This window comes from Notolabrus celidotus, chromosome 8 (assembly GCF_009762535.1).
Source record: "Notolabrus celidotus isolate fNotCel1 chromosome 8, fNotCel1.pri, whole genome shotgun sequence".
Lineage (NCBI taxonomy): Eukaryota > Metazoa > Chordata > Actinopteri > Labriformes > Labridae > Notolabrus > Notolabrus celidotus.
This window is the reverse complement of record NC_048279.1, coordinates 19,982,930-20,001,117: the sequence shown is the minus strand read 5'-3', so window position 1 is coordinate 20,001,117 and position 18,188 is coordinate 19,982,930. Positions and strand designations below refer to the sequence as shown.

Here is an 18,188-nt window from a genome sequence, read left to right as displayed (position 1 = left end):
CATAAAGAGTCATCAGTATCATTCTCAATCTGTTTCTCAACCAGTTAAAAACTCCTCACAGTGGCTTTAAATAACATTTCTAATATGGAGGATGGTTGTATATTTCAAAACTCTAACCTTGACTTAAAGAAAATATTGACATCAGCAGCAGCAAGGCTGCAGGGTGGTGCAGTGAGTGGAGCTGTTGCCTCACAGCTAGAAGGTTCCTGGTTTGAATCCCCGGCCGGGCAGGTGCCTTTCTGTGTGGAGTTTGTATGTTCTCCCTGTGCATGTGTGGGTTCTCTCCAGGTAGTCTGGCATCCTCCGACAGTCCAAAAACATGCTTACCAGGTTGATTGATCACTCTAAATTGCCCGTAGGTGTGAGTGTGTGCCTGGTTGGTTGTCTGTCTGTGTGTTAGCCCTGTGATAGGTTAGCGACCTGTCCAGGGTGTACCCTGCCTTCCGTCCGAAGCCAGCTGGGATAGGCTCCAGCCCCCCGTGACCCCTAATGGGATAAGAGGTCAAGATAATGGATGGATGGATGGACATCAACAAGACAAATTCAGTCTTCAAAAGGGAGATTTTGTGAAGGTCCGGGAAAGCAAAGAAAGAGAAGTCCCACAATATTCATCCTTTAAAATCCACCTTGAGGTGAACTTAGTCTTTCTATTAATTATATTCATCAAACCACTTAAACTGTCGGACCTATAATTATGTCAGTGTCGAAGGGTCATATCAAAAACAGGTATTTGGCATTCTGGGTTCGATTCTGAACTCCTTTTGGTCTAACTTTGGTCAGTGAATAAAAGTGAAGTCTCAGCTTTAACTCTTAAAAGTATGCAAACTTTTACAAAGGAGAAATCAAGGCAGTATCTCATTTACTGTTTCAGATAACACAGTGATGACTTAGCAAAGACAACAGGTAACAGAGTGATAAATACTACAAAGTGGTAAATATGGGTAATTGCACCTCAACGTCTCCAAAGATTCTACGCAAGATGTCGGCACCAGATTTCTGTTGAACTTGACTGTGTAATGTTTTATTGAGCATGGTGTGTGTATTCACATTAAATGCCTTTCTTATGCATTTGCAGCGTGTTTTTATTGTTCTATTTGTCCATGGATGTGTATTTGTATCTTATTTTAGTTTGCAGCCTCCTTTTCCTAGTGGAAGTCTTTGTGTTGTGTTGCTTTGTCAGCCAACGTAGAAAAATATAAAATACAACATCAGAATGCTAGGAATGGCAGTCCTAAGGAAGTCTTAGCATCGATTGGAAAGGGGTCAAGGTCATAGACAGGAGAGCCAGGTCCTTAGTCGATGGGCCTTGACATCCCTGACCCTTTAAGGTATCCTGCTATTGAAAGCGAAGTAATAAGGTATTAAACATCTCTGTGGTTTAAATAGGGACACAAGAAAAGCCTTTACAGACACTGCCAAAAAAAACACCAAACAGCAACAGGTCAATTACATTAGGCCAAGAGCCAAACTCTTCCAAGACATTAAGCCTGACATCGTCTGTGCAGCCACTCGGGCCTGTCCAGGGTGCTGTGGATCATTCTGAGTGCCCGCCTGCCTACCTCTCTCTCATCATTTATTAACTGTTACACAATGGACCTTTTACTAGATTGAGACGGCTGCCTGCATGAATGGAAGGAGGGTAAGGAAGGAGAAAGATGGGGTTAGGCAGTGAAGTAGTAAAGAGAGAGAAAGATGGAAAGCATTTGACAGTAGAGAGAAAAGGTGTTGACAAGCACACGAGGACGCAGTGAATAATAAATTGGCCGGTGAGTTTCTGCCCACTGTCATCAGACAAAGGCTGGATGGAAACTGTCATGGAAGAGACAATATGAAGGAAATGAGGGAAGAGAATTGGGAGGGAAGGAAAGGGGGATTTTGTGGAAGAAATGAGACAGGGGGGCAGTAACTGTAGGAAGGGAATGGAGAATCTGAGGGAAGAGACAGATGGGTGGAGGTAAGGGAGGGATAGGGAGAGAAGGTGGGGAGAAGAAAATGAGAGCTGAGAATTGGGAGGATTGCAAAGATGGAGGGGGAGATAGGCTGGGGAGGTAGGAAGTAGGGAGGGGGTGGATGAAATGAGGGAGTGAGGGAGTAGAAAATGACAAAAACAAGCTTGTGGGACAGCACCGTGAGATGGAAGAGTGGAAACTGCACCTGGCCGATAAATGGCTCAAATGGGCTCTGCAACACCTGCGTCATCAGACGACAGTTTTATTTAACGGAGAGAGGAGACAAGCTTAACCGTCTTGACAGACACAGGAATGAACTGTCAGAATCTGCTGCATTGACTCAATCAAAACTCAGTTTGTCCTAAAAAAGCCTAACATGAATCAGCTACTCTTAGAGACTTTAAACCACAGTGTGAGCTGTGCAACAAGACTGGAATGAAATCAGTGCGCATCAAGAAAAACACGGCAAAACAATGTGGCTGCAAGTCCTGCAAGGTCTTACAAATGTTAGTGCATAGTACCATTAGAACTTGAAGGACCATTTCAAATGTCTTACAGATATTAAATTACGAATGTGTGTAATGCTCTGTGATAGTCTGGGTTATAGTCTAGCTATTCAGAATCCTGCTCCAAACCCAAGAATTGAATTTTTTTTGTGGTGCTTAAAATTAGTGGAACTGCCGTACAGCTAGAGGGTTCCTGGTTCATATCCCCAGCCGGGCAGGTGCCTTTCTGTGTGGAGTTTGCATGTTCTCCCCGTGCATGCGTGGGTTCTCTCCTGGTAATCCGGCTTCCTCCCACAGTCCAAAAACATGCTCACCAGGTTGATTGACCACTCTAAATTGCCCGTAGGTGTGAGTGTGTGCGTGAACGGCTGTCTGTCTCTCTGTGTTAGCCCTGTGATAGTCTGGCGACCTGTCCAGGGTGTACCCTGCCTTCCGCACGAAGCCAGCTGGGATTGGCTCCAGCCCCCCGTGACCCCTAACGGGATAAGCGGTCAAGATAATGGATGGATGGATCTTCTAACACAGTCACTGCTCTGAAAATAGAATTATTAAAAACTGGATTTTAATATCCTGAAAGCTTTTATACTTTACATTAATTCCATCGACGCAGCTCTTACGAGTCTTCTCATTGATAAAAGATAAGAGTTATTTGGTAGTGCCGTGCCCTAAATTGACACAAGATTGAAACAAGATATCTGGTAGCTTTGCTATATTTGCTCCCTCTTTTTAACAGACTCATCAGACACAAACAAAGTTATTTTTAAAAGATCTGACGTCTGCATTGTTGAATTTCTCTAGCTTTCTCTCCATGACACCCGCCTATTCCCTCCTCAAGGCCATGACTGTTGTTTTTCTGTCCCACAGTGAATTTCTCACAAAGATCCACTGCTGCAGGCCGCCCACATACTTTATGTCCCCTGTCAAGACGTGAAAAACTCCTCGTTCTGGCCACAATCTAACCTGCTCCCACTGGTCGATACACAGATGAGGCGTTTTGAAGAGCTTTTTAAAACCTGGTCAGCTGGAAGGTGAACTTGCAAAGAATATCTAAAGCAGTGAGAAACACAAGAACAGCAGTCTGTTTCTTTTCTTCTTTTTTTCTATAAAGGATAAACAAAGAACATCACCTTGCCTTGGGTGCTACCGTACTCATATCCTGTTTGTGCTCATTTTACAGAACACAGACAATGAGCACAGGACAAACTAGATCTCCTGACAAAAGTGCAATAGAAAATGCAATTCAATTCCATGTTAACTGCAGTTAAGTCTCATTTCTCTACCTAAAGTTCCCCAGTGGTTTCTGTGAACTGAATACAAACACATGTATTGACTCCTCCTCTGTGCCTCTCTTTTCCTCGCTCCTCAGCAGATCACAGTGATGAAAGTGTTAATTGTATGCAGCTTTGGGATTGATTACAGCAAAGGGGGAAGAGGGGAGTCTCCTCCTCTGAGAGCGTTTTCCTATGAATCATTAGACTTTATTTTAAACACACACGGTGTCCCCTCTGGCATATTAAAGGGACACAAAAGCAATTTAAAGCTAAGCAGCAGTACATGTGCCCACACACATCGTACACACACACACACACACACATAGACAGGTGGGAAAAGGACACGCACTAACATCCTTGTTACACGTGTGCACAAAGTCGCACGTGCTTACACACGTACGTGCTACAGACATGAATCACACACACACTCATCCATCTTTCTCTCCCTCTCTCTATTCTCATTTAGTCGTCCATTCTACTCCTCTTCTTCTCTGAATACAAAGTCCCCCTGACTAAAGGAGGGGGGGACCTAAAGTGAGAGAGGAGGGGGGAAAGGAGCTGTTGAATATTTCATTAGGCACTTATGAGGAACACCTCAGATCTGAGTTTCTCGTGGCCAATACTGGTGATCCCTCAGCTTTAAAAAAAAGTGCCCTTGTGTCCATCTGCATTCATCGGCCGTAATGACGAGAGCTGCTTCATCAGCAAACACTTTTAAACGCTGAATATTTAATGGTTCATTTGGTAAAGACTTCACTTTTGTTCTTATCTGCCCTGACAATGTGGGATTACAGTGAAGGTGATGAATGAAGAAGAGGAGTCTGACGCCCCCTGCTGTGCAGACTGAGACAATCTCAAAAAGGGAAGAAAACACAAAGGACCTCTAAAATAATCATTACATGAGTCAAATGCCAAATTTTGTGCAATGCATTGAAATGTAAGGTGATGGAGTTATCCTGTTTTCAGCTGTTTTCAAAGATCCTCAGCACCGTTAGTGGAGCTGGTAAACAGACAGGAGGCAGGAGGAGGATTAAGATTGCATGTTCCTCCTATTCCCAACAGAGGAGAGCTTTAAAGACTGAACGGGAGTCAGCATATTTATCTTCAGTGTTTTTCTTCTCCAGGAAAGTCTCCTCTAAGGAGTAAGGTTTGTTCATTTGTAAAATGCTTTTTACCAGTGCAAGGTGGTAAAGAAGACAAACAATGCACTACAGGTCATGTTGTGTGTAGAGTTAAATGAGATTCAGGTATCTGGGGGCTTCCTTGCCTTAAGAAAAGAGGGTTTCAGTTGATATTCCCATTTTTTATCCAGGATTATTTCAGCCAACTCCTGTTTGGTTTTTGATTGCTGCCAACACCTGTGCTAAGACCACCCCAGAGCTCAGTGCTCTGCACCTACGCAGGTGGATTTCTGTGCCACTGAGGCACCTGAGGGAAGGCCTGCATGGGTAGGATAAGTGAAATCATTCAGTGCTTGACGGAATGTTTACGGGGCTTTTACAGATGAGAGGAAGCTGAAGGGAAACGATGAAGGCAGTGCAGGGAGAAAGAGAGGGGGAGAGAGAGAGAGAGAGAGAGAGAGAGAGAGAGAGAGAGAGAGAGAGAGAGAGAGAGAGAGAGAGAGATGAACCTAGCGAGATGAAAAGGACTTGATCTACTAAGTCTGAAGTTAAAAGTAATCTTAAAATTTGATTCATATAATAATAATAATAATAATAATAATAATAATAATAATAATAATAATAATAATAATAATAATACTTTATTTATATAGCACTCAATACAGGTAACAAAGTGCTTCACAGTGGGCAATGAAAAAAACAAGAAGAAGTGCAAAAGAGAGCGATAAAAAAAATGTAATTAAATAAAACTAAAAAGCCTGCAAGCTTATAAAACAGACCCTTAAAAACAGAGTTAAAATTAAATAAAATCACACAATAAAAGCTTTTCTGTAAAAATGTGTCTTGAGTAGTGACATAAAACAAGGGACTGCAAGTCTGATCTCCTCTGGCAGGTTGTTCCAGAGTGTAGGAGCCCTGACTGAAAAGGCCCTGTCCCCTTTGGTTTTCAGTCGGGTCCTTGGAACAGCTAACAGAGCACTGCCAGAGGATCTCAGACTGCGTCCAGGTTTGTGGGGGGGTAAAAGGCAAACAAACTATAATACCAAGTATGGCTTTTTTGTAATTTGTTTTTGTCTAAAATACAGAGTGGGCTATTGGTTGACAGTTAACACATGGGGTTGATTGCTCAGGTTTCCAGGAAACAGGGGGTATTGTCATTATATGTTTCTGTTTTCTGACCCTATGGAGGCAGTAAATCATTTCACAAAAAAATGCAATAAAAGAAAAGCAAATGAGATACAATTGTGAACTTATATTGTGCTACAAAATTGATAACCAGCCCTTTCCTGATTTCATGACATTTTCTCTAATTTCATAAGAAAAGTTTTTAAGTTGCCAAAAGAAGTGTGAACTCTGTTTGGTATGGAAGACAAGTTCAAAAACATTCCCTTCCATCTTAGTCGTTTTACATTCTTACTTGTGTTTCCTCCTTGCTGCCAGCAGAGGTCCCTGCTGCTCTGACAGTCAATCTCCACACAGCTAGACTCCATATGTATTCATGAAGTTTCTTTCCTTTTAGTAAAATGATCACTAAAAACATCAGTATCTTCTCTTTCAGCACCCGTGCAGGGATCATTGTAAAGCTAATTCTGCCATAGAGAGAGGTGCAGGAAAACAACTCTCACCTTCACAGTTTTATTCCATCTCTTATAAACTGTCTTAAAACACTAACTCATCTGAAAACTTACAGCTGAGAGTTAAAAGAGCAACCTAGCCCACTGGCCACAGAAAAGTGACTGTTTTCAGCATTTCAGGCAAAAGAGAAAGATTTGCTGGTTGTGCTTAAGATTAGACACTCAGGTGTGAGCATAAATGGATGGGTCAATAAATGGATCAATACCTCAAGATAAACTGTCATTGACTTATTTTACTTTCAATAAATCATACATAAATATTCAAAAAGGTTCATATTTAATGTATTGAGAGAAAATGTTGTACTTTGGCCTTTACAAGCATGGATTCATCATGCTGTGACCTTTGTGTTTATGCCTACAGCCCCTAAAGCCAGACACATCAATTGTACTTCTGTAGCAGATACAAGACAAAACTTTGTTTTTGTAGAGATGAGGGCAGCTGAGTTGTTGTTGTTTTTGTTGCAGTGCTAGATGTACTTCAAATGAGTCTTATGACAAAGGGAAAGGGTGTCCATTGATATTATCATTCTTGTCTTCTGTCCTGACTGAGATCGAGACATTTATTGGCATCGGAACAGAACTAGACCCAAAGCTGTGTATTCTTGGTATGAGCTCATTACCTGGTCCAAAGGCTGAACTGCTCAATATTATGTTGTAAGCTGCCCGCCTTTAAATTTTGCAAGCCTGGCTTGATGCACATCCATCTACATTGTCAGTATGGTATGACAAATTATTATCTATTGTTCCTCACAAAAGATTATCCCATGTACTACAAGGAACCCTTGATGACTTTATCAAAAAGTGGTCCCCCCTCAGTGTGTATCTTGGCAACGAGTGGTTATCAATTACCTGCATTGGAATAGACTGAGAATTATTATTTTTTTGTTTTTTTATCGACTTAAATGAATCATGTAATACTTCAATATCTCCCATTTTAGTGGGTTTTTTCTGTTTTTGTCTGTCTGTGTTCTTTTTTGCAATGTGCTTCATGATTTCATATGAAAATAAAATGCTATAAAAAAAGGGGGGAAAGGTTGTTTGAAAGGCTGAATCTACTCACAGCCAAGAGTTTTACAGTTTAAAAGAGTAAAACTTGAAAGATGAGGGTGTTGAAGGTCTGAAGAAAGAAAGATGAAAGATCCTGGTGTGTTGCATTATGGGTAATGTAGGGTTTAGTAATAGAACTCAAAGACAGTGTAAGCTCTTGAACAGTCTCCTCATTTTACCACCACATTAGTGATGCAGCATTTCTGTCATCTGACCATCATTTTATATCAGCAAAACTAATCCTCTGAACATCACAAATTTGAAAATGACACACCATTAGGCTCCATTAGCACAAAATAAAACCAAGACAAACTACATTAGATTACTCCATTTACTCCAAATGGCTTCATAACTGCCCAATTTACTGTGATCTAGTTGCTGCAGCAGACCACATCTGACACTAAATTGGACCACAGCACTCAGTGATAACTTAAAAGAAATTTTCAGGGAAAGAGTGCTGTCATATAATTACAAAAGGAGTACAACATGTAGTTAGTTAACATGATTTATTTTCATGGAGTGCACAAGACAGCTTTTCTTCATGCACAATTAAAACTACAATGTCAAAAATAAAAAACCAAGACATCATAACCACAATCCAAAGAACTACAAAGCGGCAATAGCCCTTTAAGGAGCTGAATAATGTTTGTGAGCGTGTGGGTGTGTATGTCGAACTCATTTGTCTTTATGGCCGCTGTCTAATCTGATGTTACAGATGTAGCTCTCACTTCCACTGGAGCTCTGAAGAGATCTGTGTGCATGTGTTTGTGTTTATAAATTTATATTTGTATGTGTGCCTGGGTGCCTCAGACTATGCAGAGCCTAAATTATTTTCTGCAGTTACAGTGTGGGTGTTTTAATGGTCAGGTATTAGTTAGTACCATGCATGTTTTTACATGGCTGCATGTGTGTTTGTGTGTGTGAATGTATATTTTAATTAAGGATTAATTTGACTTCTACTTTACTTTTGTGTAAGACAGAAAAGAGACTTTGCATTCATGCTTTGCTTTTTGACTGTGGATGAGCTTCGCTTTTAAGGACTCACTTGTTATGCAACAAAACCTCAACAGCAGCGTCCGCATGACGTAGACTCTGTGTAGATCTGTGCATGGGTGAGGGAGACCTTGAGGGCAATTCCATGCACTGTGACCGAATGCTCGAGCCATCCAAAAACGTGTGTGTGTGTGTGTGTGTGTGTGTGTGTGTGTGTGTGTGTGTGTGTGTGTGTGTGTGTGTGTGTGCATTTCCAGATGTCTTTGTTCATGTTCTGTATGTGTGCCACTGACTTCTTTGATGTTTCCCATCCCTCTAGACAAAATGTCAATTGGTTGGAAAAGCATTATACTGTAAGTGTGCACAGTGGTGTGAGCATATTTGTGTGTGTGTGTGTGTGTGTGTGTGTGTGTGTGTGTGTGTGTGTGTGTGTGTGTGTGTGTGTGTGTGTGTGTGTGTGTGTGTGTGTGTGCGTGTGTGTGTGTGTGTGTGTGTGTGTGTGTGTGCCTCCGGGCTGCTGCTGTGCTGTACAGTTTCTGAAGCATGTCTCGGTATGTATTTCCTGCACTTAGTCCCTTCTTCCACGATAAAGTCATAGGAATAAGATCATGATGTTGCATGCACACACACAAATGCAGCACTCCTACATATAAGCATTGAAGCATGCACGCGCGCGCACACACACACACACACACACACACACACACACACACACACACACACACACACACACCAAATAACAGCTCATGAATCACAATAGTAAAACCCCTCTCCTTCCTCTGAGGATCCTGTGTGTGTACAGCTCCTCTTCCCCAGTGCCACACCAACACGCTTTATTACTCACATTTATCATATGCACACACACACACACACAAACACACAAACACACACACACACACACACACACACACACACACACACACACACACACACACACACACACACACGCACACTCTCTATCTCTCTCTATCTCTCTCTATCTCTCTCTCTGCTCTATATCAACTTTATCTCTCCTCTTGATTAGCTGCATACTCCCTTCATCCCTGTCTCCTTCACTCCTCCCCATGGAGAACACGCTGAATAGAACGAGGTCAACAGCAGACAAGAGGAGAGCCGAAGGAGAGCATAGAGAAGAGCTGAAGATGAAAGAAGATGAGGATCGGACTTCAACTTTTGTTTTTGTGACGCTAATGTTAGTCTGTGGCCGTTGCCTGCTGCAATATAACTCCTCACAATGAACTTGACGCACACATAGAGGGCTTCTCTCAGTGCTTGCAACTTATACGACATGCACTTGCATAAAAACAAACGTGTAAAGGCATGTTCCAGGTCTGACATACCTTTATGGAGAGTCCCGGTGACCAGCTTGTGCAGGGACAAGGCAAACTTGATGATTCCCTGTTTGCAGCGCTTTGCACAGCCCGTCATCCTGACTGTGACCTGCAGGACAGGACAGGACAGGGGGGTCTCCAGATCCAAATCAGCAGATTGTGTTAGCAGTCACAACTTCTTCTGGTGGAGTGTATAAATCCAACAAGGGACGGAGGGGAGGAGAGTGTGCCTTTCCTCCTGCTGAGCTGCAAGGAGACAGAAAAGAAATAAGCTGGTGATCCCCTACTGCCTTCCTTCACCACTCCTCCTCCTTCTCCTCCCTCTCCTTCCCACCTCTAAATGTGTCCAAATTAGTGACTGCTTGAAAGCAAGGTGAGGACGCAGTGAGAACGAGTGAGAGAAGAAAGAGAGAGAGAGGGGAAATAAAGTCTGTGTCTGAGTAAGACAACTACAGCTTGTTAGAGGTACTCTTACATTCCAGGAAAACTTTCTCTAAATGTGTTCTCTCTGCCTCTTTTATTCCAGTAATGAATCTCCTGAGGTTTTTCTTCCTTTTTCTTCCTTTCGGTATCTACCCTCCTGCTGATCAAATTCTTCCCCCACTTTAGAAGGAAAGGAGTAATCTACTTTCAGCACCAGTGACAATGGACAGCTCCTTACAGTGCAGACCAAACACATCGAGCTTGTTCCGTTTCTCTCTCTCCGAGAAAAGACACACATCTGACCCACACTTCTCCTGCAACCCCTCCCACAGCACTTAAAGCACATGAATGCAATGCATATGCTGATGATAAATGAGATGAGTTTCTATTCATGTTTCTCCCTGGAAAACATCAAACCCATACTTTAGATTCTTTTTTTTTTTTTAAAGTCTTAATTGTAAGAGGAAAGCTTACATTGCTGTTTAAGATACTCAATGCTGTTTGTGTAATAGCCCACTTTATGATCAGCACTTAACTGTGAAAGTAATGAATGTAATGATAATGGTGATGAGGTGAGGTGTTTTTTTCTGACTGTACTGTTTGTTTGTTTGTTTGTTTGTTTGTTTGTTTGTTTGTTTGTTTTGTTCCCTTTTCTGTTGTTTATATTAAACTCTTATCTTCTTTTCTTCATTTGTCTTATTATTAAAGAGAACAGATCAAACACTGGGGAGCATTTGACACCTAACACATAAATATGAGCTTAATTGCTGCAGAGCTAAAAAGACTGACCAGGAACATTAAGGTAATAAAATGCAGGAGAGGCGCTCACATTCTTAACTTAGGAAATGAGTTTAGTGATAACAATGTATTGATATGTAAAAGTGCTAGAGTGATTTGAGATTTGACCTAATGTTAATTATCACAGTATGAAAAGTAGATGAATTATGAGTCAGAAGGTGGCATTTAAAACTAATCATATCTCTGGTTTTATATTTTACTGCTGGATGTTTTTGCATTTACTTCTTTAATGATGACAACTTCAAATATGTTTTCTTTACAGCAACTAAAACTCAATTTATATATCATGTGCAGACAAAATGGTAGAACCAATTGAAAGGGAGAAAACTATTAGTAATTATTCAGAATGCAATGTTAATTTTGAATTTTTAAAGCTCATGTAGGGAGTTTTTCGCTGGTCACGAAACACAATGAAATGTATAGTGCTGCCTCAGTATAACCTGCAAAAGCAATAAAGACCATCAGAGACCAGACTGATTGTTTCTACATAGTTGTCATTAATGCTTGTTAACACTACCATAGAGTACAAGTCAGACAAAGTGAGTTACAGCTGTGGGAACTATCGATGTTCTGAGTAACTAATTTCCCAGTAGTGTAAACAGATGTAAATCCACAGTAACTCACTATTCTAAAGGTAAAAAAAAAATCAAAACTGAGCACAATTTGGGCACTGCATAAAAGTCTAAGTGCGCCCTATGTACTGAGGCTATTGTCCTTGTTTCAGCAGTCGTTGGTTTGACTCCCAGCCATGACTCTTTGCTGCATGTTATTCCCAAGTGGCAACCCCCGGTCTCAAACTATGAAGCCCGTGCACAAGTGTTATAAACTGCAGTTCATCGAGACTGGCTGCAGAAACACCGGAAACCACATAGACACCAATTAAAAAAAGACGATCTTTGTAGCATTGCTAAACATGTGTACAGCCTGGTTCAAAAAACGACTTGGCTCTACGTAGCTAATTTCTCTATCGGCACACACTGTACGGGGGTGATTTTTTTTTCTAATGCAACAGTTTAGAAGATATTAAGATTACGAGTTTTTGCCCAAATAAGGACATGACTGACTTGACTCTTGGTCGGGAACACATAGCTGTTGGCTAGGAGGCTCATACTCCGCCTCTTTATGTCACACTAGGCCTGGTTGAGTTCCGCATTTCCAATATGGCTGCCGCCGTGGATTAGCTTCAAAACAGCGCTCAGGAACAGATGGGTGACGTCACGGATACTACGTCCATTATTTATACAGTCTATGGTTATTCCCCACTCTCTACTTCCCATAATTATTTTCTGATTCTTTTTCTGACAAAATAAAAAATGAGCACAATTCATTTAACACGACTAAACACTGGAACACAGGGTCTGCGGGTGAGTGTGGCTAACTCTAGCAGAGCTAGTACCAATGGCCTTGAGTCCTCCTTACTGACAAACCACACTGTGCTACGAGATGTCTTCTGTCATATGTGCTTGTATATCAGCTAACAGAGCATTATAGAATTATGACAAAATTAACTGGTGCTGCAGAACCAGCTAGTAGTGTGTGGCTGCGCAACAGCTTAGACACAACATATGAGCTTATCACTAGTGAAAACAGTCTTTGTTTGAAGTTTCCACAGCAAAGATTCCAAGATGTTTGACTATCAAAAGGATGTTTTTTTGTCTAAAAATACAACTACTAGAGTTTTTAATTAAAAAGTTAACCGGTAGCAGGTAACAGGTAGGACAAGTATCATGTATTTTTTCCAAATAATAAAGAATAAAGTTTCTAAAATAGTAAAAACATGAATTTGATCACAGCGTGATTAAAATACTACCACTACAAGACGTCACCTAAATCTTAACATATTCATTGGCTTTCTGTCTTCATTGATTTCTTTGACCCAAAGTCAACCCATCAATAAGCCGCCTTCCAGATTGGTAGAACACATAGTGTTTGACCAGTATGTTAATAGATCACATGCTGTTGACCTTTACCCGGCACTTGATCCATCCTGACCTCTCTTAACGCAGGACTGCCATGATTATATGACACTTGCACATAACCAAACAGAAACGGAAAGAAAGAGTTAAAAAGAAAAGCTTGAAAATAAAGAGCACAGGAGAGAGGATGAAGGAGAAACAGGAAGCAGGGGCATAATCTTATAACGTCCTTTCTGTGCATTTCTGGGCTAAATTTAGTCCTGAACCTTCTACGGTTACTGGACTGAGGGCTAGTACACAAATGCAGTGAATACAGTGTAGTTAGGAGGAGGGATGAAGAAATGGATGTAAACAGACACTATGGGGGAGGGATGTTAGAGAGGGAGGGAGAAATGCAATGAAACAATAAAAATGCAAATGAAAGGCATAAAAAACAGTAGGAATGGAGAGAATTGATAGAGGAGAAGAGGAATGAGCTGTGGAGTCTGCCAAGTATTGGAGTGTGGATGTAAAATTCAAAAGTCCCAAACAATCTCTGAGTTATTGGCTATTGAACTGAGCGGTTCAATACTTTCACCACAGACTGAGGGCTCTGGTTCATCAAAACAGAAGAAGGTGAGATAAATAAAATCCCAAAAGGAAGAAAAGAAGAGGAGAAGTGGAGGGAGTAAAAGCAAGTCGAAAGGCAGAGTGGAGAAAAAGGAAGGGGGAGGCTTGTTTTCTCAGGCACCACACTGTTTTGGATATTACGCATGAAGGAGATTACTGAGTGGGGGAATTTGCATAAACATGCTTTTCTATTACCGCCCCCATTGTTCATGATTAATGAGATTATGGTTGCCTGTGCGCTCAAAATCAAGGGTGTAATGGCAGCTAATTGCTTGTCTCTTCCCGAATTAGAAGTTGTGTTGTTTGATGTTTGTTTCAGTTTGGATTTACACAGAGTGATGAAGCACATTTCTCCTCCTAGCAAGTATACAGTGTACCTGATCGGCAAGATGCAGAGTAAATTAGGAGGAACTGAAGACGAAGAGAGCACAAGAGAGAGCTTCATTTTCCAGACAGCAAGAACGACTTTTCAAATTAAAGTGAAAAAGGGGCAAATTGGCTAGAATAAAGTTCTTAATAAAAAAATACAGTTGAAGGCTTTTAGGGTGATAAAATGGAAAGATGAAAGAAGAGATGAGAAACATGTAAAAGAGGTACAGCTGAAATGCAGATGCAAGTGTAATGAAAGTAAAAATAAGGAAGAGTAAGGTACAGAAAACAATTGAGATGACTTTGAAATAAGATGGTGAAAGTGAAATAAAGAGGAATAATCTAGAAAATCATGTGTAGATGGGGGAGGTGGGAAAAAATAAAGAGGAGAAGGTGGAAAGAGGGTGGAAAAATCAGAGAGACAAAACGAGAGGAGATTGCTTTGAACGCTGTAGATCTGTCAGAATTGAATCACAGGCGGCCAGCTGTAAGCTCTGATAGTGCTCTGCCTCTAAATATAACAGGCGCTGAGATGGACTGATATGACCACAACAACAGACTCAGAGATGGTGAGAATAAAAGAGGCTTCAACACCACACAGAGGAGAGAAAGAGGGGATAGAAAATGCCAAATCTGTGTACATAGGAAAAGGATAAGCCCTCAGCAGTTGGTAATTATCATGTGATGACATTTTTAGCATGTATGAATGTGTTAGAGTAATGTGATTTCAGTCCCAGCAGTCAACACACACACTATCAGCAGGGAAAGTAACACAACCACAACAAAACTACAAAACTACCTCCTGATATGGAGACCCATCTGCAGTAAGAGAAGCCCACTTTTAGAGCTTATCTCTGGGTGTGAGCAGCAGGAGTAGCCCTGGAGGTGTGGAAGCCAACTCCAGCCAGCCACACCAATCAAGCCCTTGAATGCTGGAGGTGTCAGTGGCAGTGATGGAGTGACAAAATCCCCTCTGGGTGAAATTAAAACCACAACACAACATCCCCCTCCTCTTTCTCTAACTCCAACCTCTTATGACACCCTGCTGATGAGCACACAAACGCAGACACACACTCCTTTAAGAAGGAGATATCCCCTGCAGTGCAGACACACACACACACACACACACACACACACACACAGAGAGAGAGAAAGCTCCAGATGTGTCTTCATACGCCACAACAGAGTATTTTCCAGGAAGCTTGAGCCCAGCTGGGAGACTTCTTTTATCCACAGCTCCTGTGTTTCCTCCCATGTCGGCCTACATGTGTCAGAGTCAGAGCCAAACCTGGCATCATTAACATCCAGTAAGAAAAAATAATTAACACAGAGGTCGTTAGGTCATGTAAACAAGACACTTGCATACTTCCCTGAGGCCTGTGCTTCATATATGTTGAAGCATGTGTTAATAATGAAGGTGATTCTCCTTGGAGAGTGTAATGAGAGTCCAGAGGGTAGAGCTGATCTTATTTAGGCTGATTCAGCGTCAAACGGCTGCACTGCAGCTTTAATTGAAGCTCCTGCAAGTGGTGCAGAACAGCACTACAGTACACCACCTAAACCTGGTCAGTGCAAAACCAGTACTGTGCATGCAGACAGTGTTTTTGATGTGTTCAAAGCTTCCTACACTGTTACAGTGATTCCAGTGCAAACTTTCAAATCTTCTATATTCTGTTTGTTGAATAACTCACTTATGCTAGATTAGGATTATTGTAGTTAAATTCAATATGATGTCAATGTATGTATCCATCAATACTTTGTAACCTGGACATGTTCAACCAGGACTCTCACAGACAAGCCCAAACAGGTCTTATTGTAAGAATCAAAACTAATATAACCACTGTGTCAGAGCATCTCCAGAACTGCAGCTCTTGTTGTGAGTTCCTGGTTTACAGAGGTCAGTCCCTTTGAAACCTATGAATCACTCAACTTTGAGTGTGTGCATCAGCTGATTTTACATGATTTCAGTCTTCATATTGGATTTATTACCACATCAACCAGGATTAACTGCTGACTAGAGACCCTAACTACAGTCAGTGGTGGACAGTAACAAAGTAAATTTACTTGAGTACTGTACTTCAGTAAATTTTTTGAGTATCTGTACTTTACTTGAGTATTATTTTGGGGGGACACTTATTACTTTTACTCCACTACATTCAGAAGACAATTATTTTACGTTTTACTCCACTACATTTCTATCAGTGCTCTAGTTACTCACTACTTTAGCTTTGAAGTCAGCTCATGAATTTCCTTCTCTTTTCTGAAATCTGATCCCTAAGACAGTAAAATGTGTTTGTGTAGTTCTGTTTGTCTCAGTGGTTTAGTCGTACCTGTATATCGTGCCTCTCCACAGTTGAACGTGGAGCAAACACAGAGCAAATTTCACTCAGATCAGGCAGTTCATTTAGAGGTGGTAATGATGGCAATAATTCTCCACCTGAGCACCCATGACCATATCTTCAGCCCGTGTTAAAGGTTTTTGAAATGAAGAATGATACGTATGGTTTGAAATGTTCTCCCTGTTTCCCACTCTGCTCAAACATACAAAAATTCACCGTCCAACCTGAGAAAGCGTGTTGAGCTACGTAACATTTGTTTCATTCCAGATGAACATTTCAAACTAAGTTGTCTGTGCTTGGAGTAACTTAGTTTCTGTTTTTATTCCATGGTATAGTTTTTAAAAATTTCAAGTAATGGTTTCTAAATAAACATAATGTAACAGAATGTACTCCTATGTATTCTTGACTGCACTCATGCTTTGTGAAAATACAACGTTTTGAGATATTCTAAAAAGTACTTTGAATACTTAAGTATTTTTAAAAGCAAGTACTTCAGTACTTTAACTCAAGTAATAATTTGACTGAACAACTTTCACTTGTATTGGAGCAATATTTGACATGGAGGATCTATACTTTGACTTAAGTAATGAAGCTGTGTACTTTGTCCACACTGACTACAGTCAAAAGACTTTTAATGAGTTCACATACTAAGCAAATACAGCCAGGTTTTGTGTTGTAGTTGGTGGAGATGGATCGTATTTTGACCTTATCATGCATAAACCCTAAGTAAGTACTATCAAAAAGGTATGCAAAAAAACATCTTAATTTGAAGAGAAGTAGAAGTTTAAAGAAACATCAAGTGGAACATTTAATAAAGAAGAGATTTTAAGTAAATGGTTTATTCTTTCTACCACTGCAAAAAGTGACATTGTTTATATTCACAGGAGGGAGGACCTCTAACTTTTGTGTTTGTAGATAGTGTCTGAGGCAAAAGAGACAGAAAAGATGAGCAGAAAAAAGGCTGAAAGAAAATAAATGCAGAAGTTTTGTCTGCTCACAGTCTAGTCCTCCGGAGCAATACCCCTCCAAAGAAAAACATTCCTTTCCTCCTCCAGCTGGTTCACCTTTTTCTGCTGAGCATGAACATTGACGTCCTCGGAGGAGCTCCCAAAGCTGCTGAGCACTGCAGGTGGTTATTAAGCTCCCTCTCTTTAAACCTGCTGATGCCTTTTCCTCTTCTTCTCTCACGTCAGATTTCGGTGTTGCGCCTGGTTTGTATTGAATGGGAAAGCAGACATTAAGGTGCTTTAGACTACTTAAGCCTGTCAGCATCATCCATTCAACTAAATCTATGATGAAAGCACCTGTCAGGAGTAATGACTGAGTTGCACACACACACACTATTACTACCTGTGAAAATTTACAAGAATGTCTACCACCTAGTGTCCATTAATGGTAAGTGTTGGATTAAATAAGAGTAGAGCTAATGAGGCATAGTAAGCATTGTTTTCTGTGCAATTTTAAATGTTTTGTCACTGTCCATTTATAGGCTAACAGTCTGAAAATAACTTTTCAAGTGCTTTTGAAGAAAAGGGCCAATTTCTTATTATTTAAAATGCATTTTACAGATAGGGAATGTGTTTTCAATGATATATTTAGTGGGTAAAGATACATATCAGTTTGGTAGGTAAGTGATGTGAGGAAGCAGAAGGCAGCGCACACACGAACACACGCCAAACTCTCCTGCGCAAACGAAGTTGAACAATTAGGAGCTCTAATTTATTTTACACACGTTTGACAACTAAACAGTCCACTTACCATAAGACGCACAGCCGTGCCTCATCCGGGTCATGTGGGGGCTAACCCGAACGCATTATTTCCGGATGTTAAACGGAATATCCTTGCGCGCATTTCAGGATCACGTGAGTGATTGATTATAACT

At 40.9% G+C, this 18,188-nt stretch overlaps 1 protein-coding gene across 1 annotated transcript in view; it reads right to left on the bottom strand.

The window, feature by feature from the left end:
- LOC117817988 (Kv channel-interacting protein 1-like) overlaps window positions 1-18,188 on the bottom strand; it is a 50,513-nt gene extending 32,325 nt beyond the window's left edge. Inside the window, exons 1-3 of the mRNA XM_034690819.1 lie at window positions 18,065-18,188; window positions 17,371-17,514; window positions 9,862-10,098 (exon numbers count right to left, since the gene is read on the bottom strand). Of these exons, the coding sequence (XP_034546710.1) occupies window positions 9,862-9,949 (88 nt within the window). The 5' untranslated portion in view covers window positions 9,950-10,098; window positions 17,371-17,514; window positions 18,065-18,188. The remainder of the gene's footprint in view (window positions 1-9,861; window positions 10,099-17,370; window positions 17,515-18,064) is intronic.